Genomic DNA, 22,495 nt, shown 5'->3' on the forward strand with positions numbered 1-22,495 from the left:
CCCAGTTCTTCCCTGTAGCTCTGCAAATTTTTCCTTTTCAAGTATATATCCAATTCCCTTTTGAACATTAATGTTCAATCTGCTTCCAACACCCTTTCAGGCAGTGCATTCCAGATTACAACACACTGCTTAAGAAAAATTCTCCTCTCGCCACTGGTTCTTTTGTCTATTATCTTAAATTTGTTTCCCCTGTTTATTAACCCTCCAGCCTGTGGAAATAGTTTCTCTCATTTATTCTGTCAAAGCCCCTCATAATTCACAGTAAACTGTGCACTGAATTAACTATGGACTTCTGCTGCTACGTCACCATCTTAAATTTGGAGCAATGTTTAACTCAGACCAGCCGTCTCCCCATCAAGCTAAAGTAACAAAGGTATTTATAAATTATAGGGCTGAATTTTACTGGCCCCTCGACGCTGCCGGTCACAGCGCAGGGGCTGGTAAAATTCTGTGGGGAGAGGCCTGCCTCAACCTGCGACGTTGAGAAGGGCCCACTGTAAACGCGGTGCGGACCCCCCCTCCCCACCGCTTGGTGGCGACACCCCAATTAGAATATGTTAAACGGTACTTACCTCTGCAGATTATGCAGCCCGCCACCTCTCCATTGACAGTTCCCGATTTTACTTTGAATGGGTGGCTGTCACGTGCCGTCCCATTCACGACTTGAAATCGGAGACAGAAGGTTTCGCGACAGAAGGTAAGTTCTGTTTTCAGGGGTCTCACTCTGCATTCCTGAAGGGAGGAGGGATGGGGGGGATTACAGGGGTCGCACTCTGCATACTGGGAGGGGGGGATACTCAGGGGTCTCACTCTGCATACTGGAAGGGAGGAGGGGGGATTACAGGGGTCGCAGCTCTGCGTTCTTAAAGGGAGGAGGGAGGGGGTCTGGGATTACGGGAGGGAAAGCTCTGCAGGCATGAAGGGAGGTACTGTGTACCCTCTCTCCATAAACAGTGTACACTCTGCACTTGTTTGTGTTTGTGAAGGAGCAATGGCACTCTAGTCACCCTGTGTGTGGGGAGGGTGCCAGAAAGGGTAGGAGCATGAAGGTTATATGGATGATGGGGGCAATCGATTCAGCCGGTAGGATCTTGATCTGGTCATGCTGTGCCACTCTGAGTGTTGGCCCAGATGGGCAATACCATGGCACGCCACATAGTCGATCTATGAAAGCTGCTGATGTACCCATCAACACCAATCCCTGCCCTGTTAGGAACCTTCGAATACATGAAGGGTTCAACTTTATTTATCACATGGAAATAGCTATGGCTCATCCTACATTGTGTGTTTCGCTGCTTCTGAGGATCCGTATGCGCCAGAGGCAAAATCAACAGGCAGGTGTGATCCACATAGAGGCCACTGGTCATGAGTACCAGCCCTCAAGGGGAGGTCACCATTATGCTCGCTATGCATCCACAGGCCCCACATGACCTGCCATCAGATGTAAGAACACCAGTGTCAGAGGCGATTAAGCATGTAGAGAGGGTGGTGACATGTCTCTGTGCCCTGCTCAAAGATGGACATCCTATGCCTTTGGTCCTCATAGTGGCAGTGGTTCTCAAGCTTGATGCCTATGCAGCTTTTCAGGGGCCACTGGAGACCTTTGTGGGGTCACACAGTCAGCGATGCACCGCTGCATCAGGGAGGTCACCAATGCCCTGCACCAGAGGGCCAGTGAGTATGTCCACTTCAGGACGGACTCTTACAGCCAGGCCCAGAGAGCCATCGGTTTCGGCACCATTGCTGGAGAACCATAGGTTGTAATGTTCATAGACTGCAATCATGTGGCCATCAAGCCTCCTGCCAGGCTACGACCTGCAGACGTCACCATTAAAGAAATCCTCTCAATTTAGGTGAAGATGGTATGTGATCACTGCAGATGCTTCATATAAATCTGTGACCACTTCTCAGGCAGCTGCCATGACACCTGGGCCCTGCGCCAGTCCCAGCTGCCACTGCTGTTCCCTGAACTGGCTCAGATGGAGGGGTGGCTTCTTGGCGATAAGGGCTATTCTTTGCAGACATGGCTCCTGACACCAGTGAGGGACCCCACCACTGCTGCAGAGGAGAGATACAATGCCAGCCACTGGGCTACAAGAGTCACCATTGAGCAGGCAATCAACATGGTGTAAGAGCTCTTCCAATGTCTGGATGGATAGGGTGATGCCCTGTACTATGGGCCAAAAAGGCCAGCTCTTTTCTTTGCTGCTCTGCACAACTATGCACCAAATAGGGGCCAGGCCTGGCATGATGAGGAGAGACGTCAACAGGATTCCTCCTTGGACTATGAGGACGCTGAAGATCTACAACATGAAAGACGCATGGGAGGGCAGATGGCACCCAGGCTCTGCACGCAGGGCTAGCAGTGAGCTAGGGATGTACAGAAGTGGCTTATCAGACAAAGGCTGTCTGCTCCATAGGAACTGACATGAGCTCTGCAAGCCACACATCACCCTCGCTCGCCTGCTGTGCACCAGTCCATATCTGCAGCATCCCTGTGTAAACCATTAGAGGCAGCAGCTGACTGAGTCAATGTCCATGTCACTGCATCCTTGGATACGCTCATGAGTAATGGTGGCATGGCAATGATATTGCATACGTTGGCTCTCCTGAAGGGCCAACGGTGCGAAGGGATGTGACATTGGCACTACGTACTGGCACACATCATTCTCACAGAGAAAAGGACACACATGTTGGTGAAGAATATTTAGTGAAAGACGTATTTACATTGCTGTGACACTCATGCATTCCCATTTGTGTCAGTGTGTTCTCTGTAAACGCTTGCCTGTGCCCCTTCTTGGTGCAACCTCTGCGCTAGCAGCCTGACTGGAGGAAGGCTGCTGATCTGATTGCCCTTTGGCTGTGGATGACTTTAGCAGTCATACCTAGCGGGCCCCGGCCGGCTGCAGGAGTGCTCGTTCATCCCCTTCCAGCATTGGACCCTTTGACACCGGATGGCCCTACGGCTATTCACCTCCTCTGCCTCTTCTTACCATCTCTGGTGAAAAAGATCTCCCACCTTGCCCGCAGAGCCTGGAGGAGAGTGAGCAGGGCGGCATCACTGAACCGTGGGGCCACCCTAGAGCACCCCTCTGCCATCCTCAGCTTTTGGTGTGGTCCTTTAAATGCAAAGGTGACTCCACCATGTAACAGCTCTAACTTCTGGCTGCAAGGTTTGTCTTGCATATGTTTGAAAACCAAAGCAGGACTGGTGGGGAAATATGTGCTGTTGTCATGGTTTTGTAACAATTACACATCGACACATGTTCACGAACACTTTGCTTCTGCAGCAGCTGATCATATTTATTGATATAATATTTCTAGTTGGCAATACAGCTAGAAAATTAACATATTTTCCTTTTTTTTTACAAGGATCGTTTAATTGCAGTTGCGTGTATTTTCACATAACAGTTAGCAGAGAAATGAATACAGATTCCAAATGCATATTCGTTTGCGGCTTTTCACATTTAGATGATTAGATGCTCATAGTAGGTAATTATTCTTCAGTTATGGTTTTATTTCTGTTGTGTATTTGCTGCTTAAGGTATATTTAAGTCTCACGTCCTGGAATGTGCAAAATTAAGATTATTCACCCAGGTGCGACACACCTACATGAAGGAATGTAACACTTCAGTGAAAGAGGAGAATTGCAACTTCACAGGGCACTGGGACACGGCAGGGTAAGTATGTGGCAGCAAAGTAGAAAGTGCTTGGGAAACTTAGCAGGTCTAGCAGCATCTGTGTAGAGAGAAGCAGAGTTAACTTTCAGGTTTGTGAACTTGGTCAAGTTAACTCTGCTTCTCTCTCCACAGATGCTGACTGACCTGCTGAGTTTCTCCAGCATGTTCTGCTTTGCTGCCAGATTGACAGTAGCAGTAGTCAGGTAAGTATTTCTTTGACAGTTGTCAGGAAGATGGTGCTGGGGTGCTTTAAATAGGGCCCCAGCACCTGCTACACAGCTGTAAAAATGTCTCTCACTGCGCCACATAAAGTGGGGTGGGGGGGGCGTGGTGGCGGCTCGGCACAGTGATGCTAATGTGCCCCCGCGCAAAATATCATGGGGGCTCGGCGGCGGCCCCTAAATGCAGGCACCCCGCTGAGTTTACACGTGGTGCCCAAATAAAATTCAGCCCATAAAGTGGAAATATTAAATACAAAAGGATTCAGTGAATACTGAATAACACAAATTTGAGCATAAACATTTTTAATGGCGAGCAGGATTTGTATGGTCAGGGGTCTGGGGAGGACCAGAAAACATCCAGCACTCCGCAGTGTGAGGCCTGGGAGATTTTAAATCCTGGGCCTTATCTGCACGCTTGATGTCAATCTCCTTATCGAAACAAGAAAACAATTATAAACTGGCCTTTCTGGGCTTCTTTTGGCACTGGCTTCTGGGAATGGAATGGTTGAGCCAAAATGACCTGTTTCTGTGCCATGTGTTCTATGAAATCAGTCAAGTTTCTTGCTTATAATTACTATATAGTAACCCTGTGGGAAAATGTGTGTTCATGTTGGATGAGGGTAGAGCTGAGCTTGACTGGCACTCACTGTTGATCCCTTTATTTCTAAAATTAAGGTTATCTGCTTGATAGAACAACTTATAAAGCACTTTTAATGTAATAAAACGTTCCAAGGTGCTTCATAGGAGCGTAATAAAGCAAAATTTGACACAGCTACATAAGGAGATATTAGGGCAGATGACCAAAAGCTTGATCAAAGAGGTAGGCTCTAAGGAGTGTCTTAAAGGAGGAGAGATAGGTGAAGAGGTGGAAAGGTTTAGGGAAGGAATTCCAGAGCTTAGGGCATTGGCAGCTGAAGGCGCGGTCACCAATGGTGGAGCAAAGAAAATCTGGGTTGGTCAGATAGCCAGAATTAGAGGATCATGTCAGCTTCTTCCTATCTCCTGTCCTCTCCAAACTTGCTCAAGTTTCTCCTATATCTCCCAGCCCTCCTCATCTATTCTATTAGACTCACCACCTACTTCTTCACACCTCTCCAGGACCCAACTGTTGACCACTCAGTTGCCTCCTCTTACATAAGAATGTAGGAACAGGAGGAGGCCATTCAGCCCCTCAAGCCTATTCCATCATTCAAAGAGACCATGGCTGATCTATATCCTAATTCCACCCACACACCTTGGCCCCGTATTCCTTAATACCATCAGCCAGCAAAAATCTATCAATCTCACAACTAAAATTATTAATTGAGCTAACATTCTGTTGAATCTGTGCTGCGGTCCTTCCAAGGCCAAATATATCCTTTCAAAGATGTGGTGCCCTGAACTTACACTGTACCCCAAATGTGGTCAAATCAGACCCAATACTCGCAGCTGACATTAACTGCACTCGTCAGATATTATCCCCCCATTTCAAAATGCTGGCATCACATTCCCCTTGAGAAACCCACCCTCTCAACGACTCTGTTTTTGACAACTTATTGCTCCATCTTTAACCTCCTACTTCTCTCTAATGTTTATGAATGCAGCATTGGAACCAAACTCTGTGCCCACCCCACTTCCACTTTGCCTGTTCAAATCTTTTTAGTCTAGATTCTGTCCTGCTCATAATACCAACAGCTTTGATGATTGATGTCCACCGATATTTAATTTCCCTATCCCAGGTATGTAACGTACTAAAGCACATCCTGGGATGTTTTACTGTGTTAAAGGTGATATATGAATGCAAGTTGTTGTTGCAAGTGTTCCTATTGAGAGATAGTGTTTATTCTTTGTAAGGCAAAGGGATTTTTCAGCAGTTTTCTCTGTAGACTCCTAAAGATGGTGATGATTTCCTTTGTGTCTACAACATCCTACTGACTGACAGGGAAAAAAAACACCCACAGCATAGGTAGAAGTAATGCTGAAATTTAATCTGAGTTAGACAAGGGTCATAAATCGTTCCAGTTTTGCTATCCTGGTCTATGATCTCATCTGGACTATCTGATTAAAGGGACAGTCCTTAAAATGTTTGGCATCTTTTATTTTGTTTCTTTTCTACAAGCGCCCAACTTAACATTAGTTACGCCACAATGCATGGTCAGAATGACTGGTTCCGCTCTCTCTTCCTCCCAAGTAAAAATAAGTTTGTTGAATGCTTTCTAATGAAGACAACACCTGATTCACTCACTCCCAACCATTCACAATTTTATACATACTTCATAACTCTCTATTTTAGTGTTTTGACCAGTGCATTTAAAGGGATGATCTCAAGCAGGATTAGTTCCCAAAACAGTCATGAATAGGATGATGTGAGGAATCTGTTCAGTTGGACATCAGGTATGGTTTATACGTCTGCTGCCGGTCAAACTTGCAACATGGTTTTCAGGTTTTATTCCATTTAGAGAAATTTGACATAAAATTGCAAATGTTCAAAAGTCTTAGCAGCAGACATGTCAGTGTTGTTTGGCAGTACCCCTTTAAGAAAGGTCTTTATGACTATCAGTGGTCACCACTAGCATCACAGTGCATCAGGAGGACTAGGTTAAAGATAATATGGCTACAGAGCAAGGTGTTTCCAATACAAGAGAATTTAGAGATAACTTCTTAGTAAGTCTGTCAACACCGCTAGACTTAACTTCTAACAAGGAGCCATGTGCTTCCCCAGGTTAGTGTTCAACCTAAGACAATACACAACTAAATAAGATGGGCATCATACATGTCTTAGTGAAGACAGTGTGAATCTCAAATTGCAGCATCTCGAGCCCAGGCTACATTTAGAAGTTACGAGAGATTCATTAGCTTTCACAATTATTGAATTGACATTGTTTGAAAAAAAATGCTACCTACAGACACAAATCTTTGGACAACACAGGAGAAGTAGCAGCTGGGTAGGGCAGAACAGAGGCTGAGAGCAGTTCAGGATACAGTATTTAAGGCCCATAATTTTATTCCAGGCTAAGATGAAATCCTGGATTGGGAGCTGGAAAATGGTGCAGAGCCCTGTATCACTTGCCCTGTTGAAATTTTCCAGGTTGTCATTTGCCACTGGGGAGACTGTTGGGAGGATCTACACCTCACCCACCTCTACTGCTACATCAAGAGGCCGTGTCTGGAGATGTACCCATGTTAAGCTGGAAATTCCGTCTGTTACAACCTCAAAAGGCCTCAGTGGAACTCTCGGGAACTGAGAGTTGGTGTAAATCCCTCTGAGGCCTTTTGAAAGCCCTAGACTTTACCTACAGGCTACAGATTACCTCCTTTTCTGGTGGCAGAATGGCTCATTACAGAGTCAAAGACTTATCGGTTTTGTTTTGATCCTTGGCCCAAAGGGGCCCAGAGGGCACCTCAGTCACAGTAACTACTCTGCCATATGAAGACTGATAGGGGCAAATGCTGCTGAAGTACCCCGATCAGCATTGCTGAACTACCCTTGCCTGTGCTCATAGCCTACCCCGATCCTGTCCTCACAATTACTGCCAGTTATGTAACAAAGGTTCCATTCCCCATTCTTCTGCTGGCAGGGCAACCCCTGTGGAATTTCCAGGCCTTAAAGTTTTCTCTGCAATTCAGATAAATGAATGTAATATTCCAATATGATTACTCTCGTACTCCATGGGATATAAATGATAGTAAACAGTAGGTGAGTTACAAGGCTACAAGAGTGAGCTTTGAGCAAGTTGTGAACATATCAAGAATTGAATACTGTGCTGGACTTCAAACAGAGTGAGGGCTAGCTGGATAGCTCCTGAAAATGTGTGCTGGGATCGCGATGTGCGATTAACCCCTCCCTGTTGATTGCAATGCAGGCAGCATGCCAATTCCATGCTGCCTGCTCATTTGTATGATCTCTATATTGAACCAGCACTAACCATATTGTTCACTGGCTAGTTGCATCAGTCGGGGGCCAATTTCCTGAATGGCTAGCACTATTTAAAGCTAGCATCCACCTCTTTAAAGGGAAGGTGCATTGCGGCTGGATCAGGTGTTGGGAATCATGATTGAAGAGAATCTGACCTGGAAAAGAGTGAGGAATAGCACAACAGGGGAGAGATAGGGTTCCAAGGTTTTTGGACGTTGCACTGAAGGTCTTGGTGGAGGAGGTGGAATGGAGGAGTTGTGTCCTGTATTCGCAGTGGGTGGGGGGAATGATGGTGGGCAGCAGGAAGCCCTCCAGATGCAAGAAGTTCAATGACCTCACATGAGTGGTCAAGGCCAGTGAATGCATCTTCAAATGCCATATCCTACCAGCTACACCACTAGCTTCAGCCATTGCTCAAATTGCCACACTCCCATCACTCAATTATCAACAATCTCTATCTACATAACATTCATATGCTTCACCTCACCTTCACACACTTTACACTGCTGCAAGCCCATCTCACAGCTTGTACACACTGTCAACTATTCAACCATGGTAGCCACATCAACCAAACGGATTGTACCACACTCACTGACACCCTTCCCTACCTCTTGAAGGAAGAAGTTGGCGGACAACTGGAGGCAGCAGGAGCTAACTGGAGGGGGTCAGGCATGCCTGCATGTCCTGAACACCATGGAGGAGTTGGTGCTGGCCGTTATTGGGATGGCCATTGCTAAGTTTTTGGCCAATGGCGGGGCAGAAACCATCGAAGATGACGGTGTCCTTATACCTCATCCTCCATCTCACATCCCACATCCCAAATCCTATTTTCTCTTCCAATTTACAAGCTGCAGATGGTGTGAGCATGTACCCCTTACTCCTCCTCCTTCCCACACCACAACCTTACCCTTGTACCTTTTTCTTTCACATACCCAAGATATGCAACCTGGCCAGGCAGTGAAGGAACACCAAGAAGAGAGTGATGATGAAGACACAGAGCCATCACTTGATTTCACACTCGCAGCCACCAGCTCAAGACACTGACACTGCACGTATCTTAGAGAATAGATTAGAGGTGGATCTGCATGTGGTGAGACACTAGGCACAAATGAGAACCCTGTGATCTATATGAAGGACCAAGGAGGAGTCTAGCACCAACTTGGTTCAGGGCTTTGCTCAAAGCTTAGAGCCCATCCTGAATGGAAATGCTGGCCAACTCCATTCATACACTTGTCAACCCAACCATGACTCTGTCTGGTGGCCGATGTTGCAGCTTTTATTGCAGCACAAGCAGCAGCCACCCAACATCTGAGTGCTGGTGGAAGCTCAGATTGTTGCCATCATGGCTGTGGATGATTACAATATGCAAAGGGACTTGCAGGGTATCACAGAAGTCTTGCAATCTGTGCTGCAACAGGTTACTAGGATTGCTGAGATGACACCCTGAGGGAGTGGTAGTGACTCCATGGAGCACAAACCTGCTGTCCTCTCTCAGGAAGACAGCATTCGTCCTCCCACCCCTGCCCCTGCACCACTGCCCTTATTGTTGTTGTCTGTCAATCAGCCAGTCCAGGTTACTTTCCTCCATGCCGAGCTGGTGAATTCTGCAGCTGGGCCTTCTAGGCCCCGAGCTGCTTGAGGTCCCATCCTCCAAGGCCATCTACAGACTCCCCCACTGAAAGTCAGCAGCCTTCCACAAGCCATGCTGCAGTCTCAGGAATAGCACTGCACAGGAGCACGGAAGCCAGGCACTAAGGGAATGCACAAGGGTGTTTAGTTCACTTTTTATACAATATGGCAGGCTGTCATTTATAAATTTGGTTTGGTGTGTTTATTTTTTGGTGGCTTTTGTTTTTGCATTGTGGCCAAATGGGCACTGTGATGGTCAGTGACAGAGGGAAGGTAAGGTGTGGGATTGCTGATGAATGGGGAATTGGGGTTGGGGTTACTAGTATTGCACTCAGGTGAGTTCTTCCTAGACAGCCTGGACGGAAAGAGATTGTCTAGGTTACCTCCTTCCTTCCTCTTCCTCTTCTACTTCCACCTCTTCCTCATGCCCCTGCTGCTCAGCTGCTCACTGTACACCTGGTGGCTTGGTAATCCCGTCATGATAGCGAGACTGTGCAGCATTTAACAAACCACCATGAATCTTGACAACCCGCTCGGCCAAGTACTGCAGGGCTCCAGAGCGATCCAGGCAGTGGAAGCGTTGTTTCAGCACAATGGTCTGCGCTATCACATTTAATGTGGCAGCATGGCTTTCATTGTATGCATGATTCCCACATTGGCGTGGGTTGCACATCGGTGTCAGCAGCATGTGGTCAGTAGATAGCGCTTGTCCCCTAGTTGCCACCCTTTGGTTTGCCATAGTGGCTCAAGCACAGATGGCACAGCGGACTGCTTCAGAATGAAGGCATCATGACTACTGCCAGGATAGCGAGCATTGACCTGAAAATCTGCAACTTCACACACACACACACACACACACACACATGGGCTGGAATTTTACATTGGATGGGAGGCCCCGCCCACTGGCTGAAGAGTTGGGGCAAGCCCACCTCCGCCAGGCCTGGGGAGCCACGCTGTGACTTTTTGCTCCACAGGCCCTTAATTGGCCTTGGGCAGGACTTGCACCTCTTTAAGGCAGGAAGTTAATGGAGCTGCCGGCCAATCTGCAGGCCAGAAGCTCTAAGTCTGAGAAGCGCCACCGGGAGCAATGGCCACTGCTGGGACTGCACCCAGCCAACAGAAGCAAGTGGAAGGACTGCCCCGGAGCTAAGTTAAGTTTTTAGGTTTCTGGAGCTTTGCGGGGACAATCGGCTGGGCCCTGGCAAGGCGAGGGCGGATCGCTTGGTGGGGGTGGGGGGGGGGGGGAATGTTGTCCAGTGGGGGCAGTTGGCCATTGGGCTATAGGGGGCCCTCCAAGGGGCACAGGGTGCCCGAACATAAGGGCCCCCCCACAGCCTGCAAGAAGGTGTTCTTGGGGCCTTTGTCACTTGGCCATCGCGGGTAAAATACCAGCAGCAGCGTGAGGAGGCCCTTAAGTGGCAGTTAATTGGCCACTTAAGAGCCTTGATTAGCCTGAGGTGGGCGGGCCGTTTCTTACTGCCGCCACCCCGCGGAACGGCCCACCGCCTCCCACTCAATTTTACATGGCCCTCCTACCACCAGCCTGCTCGTTGGAGGACCATAAAATTGCAACCACGCACACACATGAGAAAAGATAGAGATTAACAGATAGCATGCATTTAACTCTGGTGTTCTTACAAGTTCGTTGTAATATCTTGTTTGTTTTTCCGGGACAAAAATTTAAATGATGTAGGCCTGTTCTTCCTTTTCTCCTGGTTCCCTGGAGTCAAGCTTTGGAGAGTTTCAGATGAATGGATGTTAGGCTGCAGACTTTGGTTAAATCTCAGTTACAGTCTGATGGCAAAGATCCTGTTTCAATCTCTCAGATGGGGAGTTTTCAAAAATCACCTTTTCGTCTCTGCCTCTAGGTAGTTTTTAAAGATGGTATTCGGCAGGGTCATCTTCTTGGCTGGAATAGATCTCTCTCAGCCTCCTGGCTGCTGGCTTTCTGACTCTGCCCTGGCTTTCTGCACAGAAAAATCTCTTTAAAAAAAAAACATCCTTATCAGGCTTAATTTCTGTCAGGTAACCAAAGTTGCTCTCCCCTGGTGTTTTCATATACTGTCTCTGAATGTGTGGCCATTGTTAGACAATGGTGTTTGAATGTTGCTCATCTTGTTAAAGGGATGTTTGGTCATACCTGTTATCCTGAGTTTGGGTCTGGAGACTCTATATCTGCAAAGGTCATTGTTAGTCCAACTGGTTGAAAAAGGTAGTCATGAACACTGAGTGGGGCTATTAACATTTTTAATGCTTTCTTCAAGACTGGTCCAGCAGTCTCCAGCAGTCGCTATGTATATTCGGAGTACAGGTGAGGTCACCTGACCTCTTACTCCATTTTGTCTTGCAGCAAAAGTGTGTCCATTTTGGGAGGTCAATTCATCAGTTCATTTTATAGTTCACAAATGCTCCTTGTGTGAGCATGACAATCTGCATGATTCTCTGTCTATGATCATACACCAGCTGGATGTTGAAAGTGGAACCCCTTTCGGATTCAGTATACAGCAGAGTTGCCTTGCAGCACCCGCAAAGTGATGTGTATCAATGGCATCCTGCCCCAATGGGAAGCCTGCAATCCTCAAGAAGCCACGTGTTCCCTCCACTTGCCTGTCTCTAGCAAGAGAGGATGAAATGTAGTTAGCTGTCTTTGAATTGAGAGCCTCAGTGGCCTCTCTTATGCAACAGTGGACGGCAAATGGCGAGGTGTTGCAAATATCTCCAGCTCCAGACTTGAAGGAGCCGGACACATAAAAACTCAAGTCACAGTCACCTTCACAGCCACCAGTAATGTGGTCCATGCCCTGCTTTGAGCTTGCAGTTATGACTCTTACAGGTGGCAGATTTCAGTGAGGATGTTCTTACTGAAACGCAGACATCTCACACATTTTTCCTTACTGAGGTTCAGCTTCGAGAATTGCTCTCTGAACATAGTTGGACATAGCCTCCTGCTGAGAGCCCTTCTCCCCCTCCCTGCTCTTCCAGCAGCGTCTCCTGCTCTGTGCGGCCTCTTTTCAATCTCCAAATCAGGCTGTATTTCAAAGGGTATGCCTACTAGTGTACCCATGTCTCGGAATGATTGGTTTGTGTGGAAGCTTTGAAGTCAGCAAAAAGTCCTTCAGCACCTGTCACACCACTCCTCGCAGACTCCTGTAACTTGAAAATAAACCATAGAAAGCACCAAACACTTGTAGAATTGTTGCGCCAGAAGAAATCAAACAGCAACTAGCCTGTGAATAGTTATTGATCCTTTTAAATAGCACTGCTGGGGAAGTCGGGGGGGGGGGGGGGGGGGGCGGGGGTGACGGGGTTGTTCCTACTGCATGTTCAGCTGTGCGGGATTAAGAGGGCTTGTTAGCTGGAGCATTGAGCTCCAATATGACACCTCTGGGGTCAAACCAGTGGATGCTGTTTGGCATCATGATCTGCCTGCTCTGCATACATTCAAATGGGCATTCACTGCATTCAAGCTAACGCCTGCACCCACCCATGCATCCAGCGCAATTCGCTCGACAAGTGTGCCCGCATGGAATGGATGCCATTTTGTAGCTCTCAGGGCACTCATACCACCCAAAGAATGATAGGCAACCAGCCCAATTTCTTGCCCACCAAGTTTACATTGGTCTGTTTGCTCTGTTTGTGAGTGTGCTGAAGATGTAGAAATGAACAATACAGAATGAGAAGATCCTAGGTTCTATGTTTAGTCAATGCTGTGCACTCATCTTAGTCACAATGTTATAACTTGTCTCCGCACCTCCAGGAGAGGAAGAAAAATATCTGCTGCATCTCCCATTCCCAATCATACTGCAATAACCACCCCACACCCCCCTCAGCTCTTCCCACTCCCACACAGTTACCTCTGGTACCCCCTCCTATTTCTCATCGACACGCTGCCCCTCCCCAGGTACATCATCAGAGAAAACAGTGTCAGTTTCACATGTATGCTGATGACATCCAGCTCTACTTCACCACCACCTCTCTTGACCCCTCCACTGTCTCCAAATCTCTCAGACTGCTTGTCCGACATCCAGTACTGGATGAGCAGAAATTACCTGCAACAAAGTATTGGGAAGACTGAAGCCATTGTCTTCAGTCCCCATCACAAGCTTCATTCCCTAGCCACTGACTCCATCTCTCTACTGGTAATTGTTTGAGGCCAAGCCAGAGTTTTCACAATCTTGGTGTCATATTTGACCATGAGATTGGTTTCTGACCACATATCCCCGACATCACTGTAAATGCTAATTTTCATCTCCGTAACATCGCCAAACATCCCCCCACTGCCTCAGCTCAGCTGCTGCTGAAACCCTCATCCGTGCCTTTGTTACCTTTAGACTTGACTATTCCCTGGCTGGTCTCCCATCTTCCACCCTCTGTAAAAACTTGAGGTCATCCAAAACTCTGCTGCCTTTGTCCTAACTTGCACCAAGTCCTAATTATTCCTCATCCCTGTACTTGCTGACCTACATTGGCTCCCGATTAAGCTAGGCCTCGATTTTAAAATTTTCCATGTTTTCAAATCCCACCATCACCTTACCCCTTCCTATCTCTGTAATCTCCTCCAGCCTTAGAACCCTCTGAAATATCTGCACTCCTCCACTTCTGGCCTCGAGCAGCCCCAATTTTAATCTCTTCACCATTGGCAGCCGTGCCTTCAGCTGGCAAGGCTGTAAGTTCTGGAATTCTCTCTCTAAACCTCTCCGCCTCCCTATCTCTCCACCCCCCTCTCTCTCTCTCTCTCTCCTTAAGATGCTCCTCAAAACCTACCTCTTTGGCCAAGCTTTTGGTCACCTATCTTAATATCTCCTTCTGTGGCTCAGTGTTACGTTTTGTTTGATAATGCTCCTGTGCAGTGCTACTTTAAAGGCACTAAAATCAATACAAGTTGTTGTCATTTTATGTCTACATGTGTTATGTGTATATACGTAATGAGCAGTAGATCAGGCTCCACAGACAACCCTCATAGCCTACACTCACTGTTGAAGCTGACAGATGACCAGTTGGGTGAAATATCAGAGGGGGTAACCAGAACCCATGGAGCTATGCCCCATTGTGGAGTCAATGTCTACAGGAGAGTGGAGTGGAGAAAAGTAGCAGAAAAATAAAAGCACTGTTGTGCTGTCAGCTGATTCCATTGTTAGCTTTTCTGTAAAGATCTTTTTTGCTGTTACATCACAAAGGCTGCCCATCTTGTCACAATAATTTGCCATCAACCTCAGTGAGTCAAAGTAAGTTTGACTTAAGAAAACAGTTTCAATTGTGCACCAAATTGTAATTCTGTACTAACTGACTTGGATCATGTGCTGTCAGGCAGGGTCTAATTTCAATCCAGACATTTCCCATTTATGCTATCATTTAGATGACTTTACAAGATTCATTCGGAGTTTGATTTTTTTTATCTGAAGAATATCAATGGTTTCTGTAAAATTTGTACTACCTCCAATACCTTTTCCTTTTGGAAGTAAATAATCTTCACAGCAGATTGCATCTCTGCAATGTCTTGTATCTTCACATTGGCCTGACCAAGAAATTCTCCATTTATGAAAAAACAAGCTGAGCTAGTGTCGCACAATTCAATTTTTCTATTCTCACCTTATTTTTACAACCATGGACTACATGCAGATATAGTCCTGGCTACAACAACAGCAGCTTGCAAATATATAGCGTGTTTAATGTCGTATATCATCTCAAGGTTCCTCACAGTAGTGTTATCAAACAAAATTTGATACCAAGCCACATAAGGAGATATTAAGACAGGTGACCAAAAGCTTGGCCAAAGAGGTAGGTTTTAAGGAGCATCTTGAGAGAGAGAAAGAGAGAAGGTTAGCGGGGTAGGGAGGTGGAGAGGTTTAGGGATGGAATTCTAGAATTTAGGGCTTAGGCAACTGAAGGTACTCCTCTTCCTCTCAGTCTGAAATACTTCTAATAACTCCTCGGTGGCTCAAGAATGTTTTACTGCTCCTAGTGGCCATGGATTCTTCTTCTCATCCCAGTAGCCACAGATGCTCTGACTTTTGATGCCTGCAACTGTTCTGGTGGATGCGGACAAGTCTGTCTTCCTGATATCTGTGACCTTGCACCTAATGGCTCAACTGTGCCCCATCAATTCTCCTCACCTTTACCCCCTCCCCACCCAAGATGTTCTCAGTCCCTCTTACTGGTGGATTAGGTGTGCCCTGGAATCCTGAGGTCTTCACTTAACTCTACCCATGCTCTCAAATTCCAACCCCAGAAAGCAGTAAGGCAACACAATCTGGTGGTAACTTTGCATCTTCAGCACCTGGGCAGTCCTCTGGAAGCGCAATAATCCTTTTCAACCAAGAGAGAACGTTGTATCATTGACTAGCCAGCTCTCCTGAAGAAGATGTTTAACTAAAGTCAAAGTGACAGAGCTGCAGCTACTGTAAGATGCTTGATGAACACTCTAGGAGGCAAACTAATCTCAATCTTTCCTTGAGTGAGGAACACTCATTGAACAGGGTGAACATGACCTGTTAAAGAAATGCATATAAAGAGCTGAATGACCCTTTTCTTTCTTCATATTTTCTTATTGGGACTTTTTAAAAAAAGATTGACAGTTGGAATAATGCCGCAGGAAATCGATATGAACATAAAATTAATGAGTCTGAAGAAAGTTGTACAAAAAGGAGCATTCCCTTAAGTGTCATGACTTGTAGAATAGACTGACAGATAGGAAGAGTTAATTGCATGACAACACCTTTAAAACGCGCTGGAAAAATATCTGATTAGAAGTGGGATTGATGATTACATAAACAAGTAGATGTAGATTAATGCTGAGCATGGAGCGTGATGGTTTCTGGAGATATTATGCCTAAGAAGGCAATTGATTCAAGATCTTTTACGTAAATTGTAAAATGATTAAGTATTGTGGATCTTAATTGATTCACCTTTAGGGAAGGGCTGGTCGTGGATTAAGTTAGCAGGAACTTTTAAATAGGAAATTAAATAGCTTGGGCAGCATCCATAGCAAAGATGAATTGTAAATGGTCTGCAGAAGGGGTTTGATGGGCTGATTGGCCTTTCATTGTTCCATGCTTCCTCATGCAGTTAATTGGAACTGCATGATGTCACTAAAAGGGAAAGGAATTCTACATATAATGACTGCTATTAGGATGCTTGTCATCATTAGAAAGTGTAATATTTAGTATTGTATAGAAATTAATATGAATACAATTTTCCTTTGATGCTGAAGGCTTTTGTTAAAAAAAAAACATTTAGTCACATAGTAATTTACACACATCTTTGTACGTGAGCCAGTATAGGGTTCCTCTGAGGTGCTACTCCAAGCTAGACTTTTCCAAAAAGGTGGAGTCTGTGAAAATGAGCCACAAAAGCAATCATATGTATATCACTTGTGTTATTTTAAGTCATTGATTTTCTCTTTCTTTAACCCTGTGCTTTCACCGTACTTGTAAGGAAATTCTGTACAAATAAGTATTGTACTATTGAAAATGTTAACAGTATAATCCTGACTACACTTCAAAGATCTTCATTGACTATGAAGCATCTTGGGACATCCTGCGGACCTGAAAGTTCATTCATTTCTTTAAACAAGTAAACTAACAGAATGTAAAGTAATACTTGATCACATATTAATAATTACATCCTTTTTCTTTCCTTTAATTACTCTTCTTTATAGTAAGAAGTGAATTTTGTTACTTTCACCAATGTCTCCAGGCACACTTTGTGAACGATCAGCAGACTTAAAGGTGTGGTCCCGCTGCCTCAGTGTTTGGTCAAACTGTGTGAGCTTTATAGACCTTTTGGCAGTATTTGTTCAGTGGAATAATATCTCCTAAGGTGCACATTACATGAAATAGCAAATACCTGAAAGGGATAAAAGATTCCATCTGGGACTTCTAATGACTGTTTAAACTCTTTAAGCTATACAGTCATGGCTTTTGACTTCATTAGAGCCCCTTTGATTTTTATTACAAACTTGTAATAACAGAGCTGGCCGTGACCTTCCAGCTAAGCTCGCTGATTGAAGCTCTTGTTTCTTTTGTTCCTGGTTATAACAGCACAAAATTCATGGTATGTCCATTTTAGACATGTTGCACACCCTTGAGTTTGCTCCATTGTGGCTCTGTCTAATTATTTTGCTTTTCTCGCAATGCAGTGGAGACAAGTTTGTATGTTGAGCAACTTTTGTTATTTGAAGAAACAAGCCCTAATCATTTGTAATAGAGTGAAGGGGAGAACATGGTGTTATTTGAATTACAGCCCCTAGCAGGGCTCTTTGAAAATTCCTATCAGCAACACACAGCCCTTTTCCAAGGATTGCAATTTCCTTGGCCAGAGGGCAGTGTATCAAATCAGGTTAGAACCAGCCTATTACAATCTCCAAACAAAGTATACGAAGTGTTCACCCATGAAATGTCTATACATTCAGAATTGTGGCAAGTTTGGAAACCAGTACACTACACAAAGATAAAGCCCAGTAGGGGCTTTTAATTAAGGAGTTAAGGTACAGGTCAGCAATGACCTAATTGAATGGCAGGACGGGTTTGAGGGACTGAATGGCTTACTCCTATTCCAATTTTCAATGATTGGCAAAATGATTTTCCAATGATTGGCAAAAGCAGGCAGTAAATCAAGACTTTGATGTGTGGTGGAGAAGTCTGGAATTCACTCTCCCAAAAAACTGTTGTCAACTGAAAATTTCAAAACTTAAATCGATAGATTATTATTAGGCCAGGGTATTAAAGGCTACAGAACCAAGATGAAGCTAAGATACAGAACAACCATGTTCTAATTGAATAATGGAGCAGGCTAGTTGGGCTGAATGGCCTACCCGTGTTCCTATGTTCCTTCCTAGTTCTATAAGAAAGTGTATACAGATGGAGTGTATGAAGGAGTAAAGCAGACCATCCCCCCTCCTGAGAGTTTTGATATAGCACTGCTGTAGATGATTGTAATGAATGGAAACTTGCAATAGTATATCATCTTTAGTATTGCTGAAAATAGAGTCATGCTGTCGAAGCTTTTCGTCTTGCATTCATCAGGACAATCCGCAAGAATAACCAACGTAAGGGGAAACAACAACTTATACTGCATGAGAAGAGACTGCTGATTAGTTGGCAAGTGAACTCTGATTGGTAGAGGCATTGCCATGGAGAATGCACCAGATTACGGTGACTGACAGTTAACTACAAGCTTTGTTTGAAATTTAAACCAGGCAGTTTGACTCTGATTGGTCAAGGCATTGCCCTGAGGAATGAACCAGCGAATGGCTGTCATTTATTTGGTCAGCTGAAACAGGTGCAGTGCTTGTACATATTCTTTCTGTCTGCAAAGAACAGGGCCCTGTGTATTAATATATGTAGCTTCCAATACATGCATATGCACCACACTGTGAGTCCTGCTGACAATCTTAAATTGGTTCTAAGCGTAATTCTTTGCATACTAAGGATTATTTAACAAATGATGTCCAATCGCAGAATCACATCTAATGTTGGACACTGTGTTTTGAGTTTTGCAAGCCCATTGCGAACAGCAGAAGGGACGTGTTGTTCGATATGATCCGCCGGTCTTTGGGACATACGGCCTATATATCGAGCATCACATTGGCATTGAAATTTATATATCACATTACCCATTTGTGCTTTAGGCAGGACATCATTTTGTCTTGACGGCAGCATCCTGTTAGTGGCGAACACCACACGTGTTGCTACTGCATAGTAGTAGCGTAAAACACCTAGCTTTACCTGTTGCTCAAATTTTGGGATACATTACCCTTCCAGGGTAATTTGAGATAGACTGGGCCAGCCCATGCTTGCAAAACTCAAAACACAGTCTCCAATATTAGATGTGATTCCGTGATTGGACAACATTTGCTAAATAATCCACAGTGTGCTAAGAATTACACTGACAACCAATTTAAGATTGTCAGTAGGGCTCGCAGTGTGGGGCATTTACGCATATTGGAAGCTACATATATTAATACACAGGGCCCTGTTCTTTGCAGACAGAAAGAATATGTACAAGCACTGCACCTGTTTCAGCTGACCAAATAAATGACAGCCATTCGCTGGTTCATTCCTCAGGCCTTGACCAATCAGAGTCAAGCTGCCTGGTTTAAATTTCAAACAAAGCTTGGTAGTTAACTGTCAGTCACCATAATCTGGTGCATTCTCCATGGCAATGCCTCTACCAATCAGAGTTCAATTGCCAACTAATCAGCACCCTGTTCTCATGCAGTATCAGTTGTTGTTTTCCCTTACATTGGTTATTCTTGCGGATTGTCCTGATGAGTGCAAGATGAAAAGCTTCAACAACATGTCTCTATTTTCTGCAATACTCAAGTTCTGTCCTACTAAACGACTATATTATCTTTCGTTGTGATAGAAAAATGTTACTTCAAACCCTGAAAACAGTTATCTGCACCAAGATTACTTGTTCAAGGAAGCTCCTTTCAGTGTAGAGCGTGTGCTTATGGTAGCTAATAGAGTAACAATGAAGGTGTGTGCATGTCTTGTGATGGATAGGGAACAAAATTAGGATTCTAAGGTTTGTACGCATTTTCCCCGGCATTTGTTGTGAAGCCTCTATTGTCCAAGAGCCTGCCAGCACTCATTGCATGAATTAGGAATGAGGTGGAGTGGAAACGTAACTGGGTGATAATTTTCACAAAACCCAGATCTAACAGGTCTAAAGATCTCCCTACAAATTATGTTTGGAGAGTGCTTCTCCAGCTTATGCCCATTATGTTGATCTTGCGTGTCGAAACAAATCTGGAGGTTGTCCCTGGGCTATCCAGGCACCCCAGCTATACCCAGCAGTATCTTGATGTTGTCTGAGAGCAGCTTTACAGCCCCACTCTAGGGCTGCAGATGGCCTCAAAAAAGCACAAAACAAATGTAATCGATCCTAGAAAGACGAGTTTACATTTTCCAGTGGCACCTGTGTTCTCTAAGGGGAAAGTTAGAAAAATTATGTCATATCTTTCATTGGCCTTGAGCTTTGTCTCTTGGAGTGAGAGGGTGTCATTCTGAATTCCACTGCCTGTGGTCCTATTTGCGATGCTACAGGTGTGAATACCCACTCCAGTTCTTTAAAATACCTTACCCCTCTCCCCGCAAGGACTTGGGACTGGTCCATTTGCAGGTGAAAGTGCTGAGCTAATGTCCCACCCCATTACACTTTTGCCAGTGCAAATGGCATCACAGAATTTCCTGGATTTTTTATTTTTTATTTATTTTTATTTAGAGATACAGCACTGAAACAGGCCCTTCAGCCCACCGAGTCTGTGCTGACCATCAACCACCCATTTATACTAATCCTACATTAATCCCATATTCCTATCACATCCCCACCTTCCCTCAATTCCCCTACATAGACTAGGGGTAATTTATAATGGCCAATTTACCGATCAACTTGCAAGTCTTTGGCTATGGGAGGAAACCGGAGCACCTGGCGAAAATCCACGCAGTCACAGGGAGAACTTGCAAACTCCGCACAGGCAGTACCCAGAATTGAACCCGGGTCGCTGGAGCTGTGAGGCATTTTCAGATGAATATGGCCCTGACTTTAAAGTATTAAAGATCTGTTTCTTTAAGAACTCAAGAACTCATTTTAGTCCAGGAGGAGCTGGCAACACCCCCCCAGATCCCTCCAGGAATCCTTGGACCCCTGCATAATTTGGCTGGAACGCCCGATCTGCAAAACCCTCCTTTCACTTACTGCCAAGGACAGTTTCCACGGGACCTCAGCTGTACCTGACTGCTACTAAATGCCTATTCACGCCTGCCAGCCAGGCAGTCAATCTGGCCAGGTGTCGGATGTGAGTGAGTGAAGAGTTATTTAAATGAGGCCCTGTCATTAATATCAGCAGGACCTCCACATCCCTGCTACCAGGCTCCCCCACATCCTCCCTGCCCTCCTGCTAATATCAAAGCTGTGATTCATTGCATAAGGAAGATCTGGAGCCCAAATTGAAAGGGGATGCTAATAACCAATGAGTGGTAAATTGGGGGAATTCATTCAAACTTTATGAAAAGTGGTCCCACTAACCTTCTAACTTACCTTTGTACTCCGTCTCTCTCTGAATTGCCCCGTGGTACACAGCAGGGACTCCCAGTACACAGTCGGATGGATCTGAAAGTGGTAAGCAAATTGGCAGCGCTAATCAGAAAATAGGAGACAAGTCCACCAATGGCAAGAAACAGGAAGAAAGTAAAGACCAAGGTCCTTTCTACTACATTGGAGGCACAAATGCAGTTGCACTGTATGTATAAAAGTAGAGCTTTATTATAAGTTGTTATAACAATGCAGCTTGACACATCATTTGTTTGATGAGTAGACATACTACAATACGATTTCAGCTTTCTTACTTTCTTTAAAAGACCAAGCTCTATTATATATATTACAATAGGTTGGACCATAAGTGTACAACTTGAGTAGAGTCCAGTTTTGTTCTCATGCAAATTAAACAGGTTTAGCGTAGGAACCAGAATTTCTTATTAACCTTATGACAGGGCCAAGATTCCCATCTCTGACTCACAAGGAAGTCTGGATATTCCCTATGTTATTGATGACATCCATGGATAGATTTCCATATATCAGAGAAAATCTATTAGCATCAAGGGAACAGAATAAATGTTTGAGCATACATAAGTGTTTGTTCAGTGCTTCTGTCCTGGCTTTGGATGCTTCATTATAATGGTTCACTACTAGATTTAGAGTATTGGGTAATCTCTCTCAAATAACCTAGTCATAAATTTGATCTGTGGAGGGCAGTTGGACAGTTTGACCTCCACTACTATTTCCCAGAGCCTGGAACTCGCCTGTTTGTAGAAATTCACAGCTACTTTTATGTTTACAGTTATATCCAACACATTGTTGATTGAACAAACCCCTGTGATTATATTACTGTAGTACTCCAGTGCAAGAGTACTGAAGGAGTGCTGCACTGTCGGAGCTGCCGTCCTTTGGATGAGGCATTAAAACAATGCCCCATTGGCCCCCTCAGGTGGACATATGCGATCCCATGGCACTTATGCGAAGAAGAGAAAGGGAGTTCTCCATAGTGTCCTGGCCAAAATTTATCCCTC

At 45.0% G+C, this 22,495-nt stretch overlaps 1 protein-coding gene across 41 annotated transcripts in view; it reads left to right on the forward strand.

Annotated features, from left to right (window-relative positions):
- Positions 1–22,495, forward strand: part of LOC137352058 (protein polyglycylase TTLL10-like) — a 367,140-nt gene that overhangs the window by 276,410 nt on the left and 68,235 nt on the right. For 40 of the 41 annotated variants that reach the window (XM_068017111.1, XM_068017112.1, XM_068017070.1 and 37 more), the window contains one exon: positions 21,510–21,669. In XM_068017111.1, coding sequence (XP_067873212.1) covers positions 21,510–21,669 — 160 coding nt within the window. The remainder of the gene's footprint in view (positions 1–21,509; positions 21,670–22,495) is intronic. The other variant, XM_068017071.1, reaches the window with a different exon arrangement.

The sequence above is a fragment of the Heterodontus francisci genome, chromosome 37 (assembly GCF_036365525.1).
Source record: "Heterodontus francisci isolate sHetFra1 chromosome 37, sHetFra1.hap1, whole genome shotgun sequence".
Taxonomy (NCBI): domain Eukaryota; kingdom Metazoa; phylum Chordata; class Chondrichthyes; order Heterodontiformes; family Heterodontidae; genus Heterodontus; species Heterodontus francisci.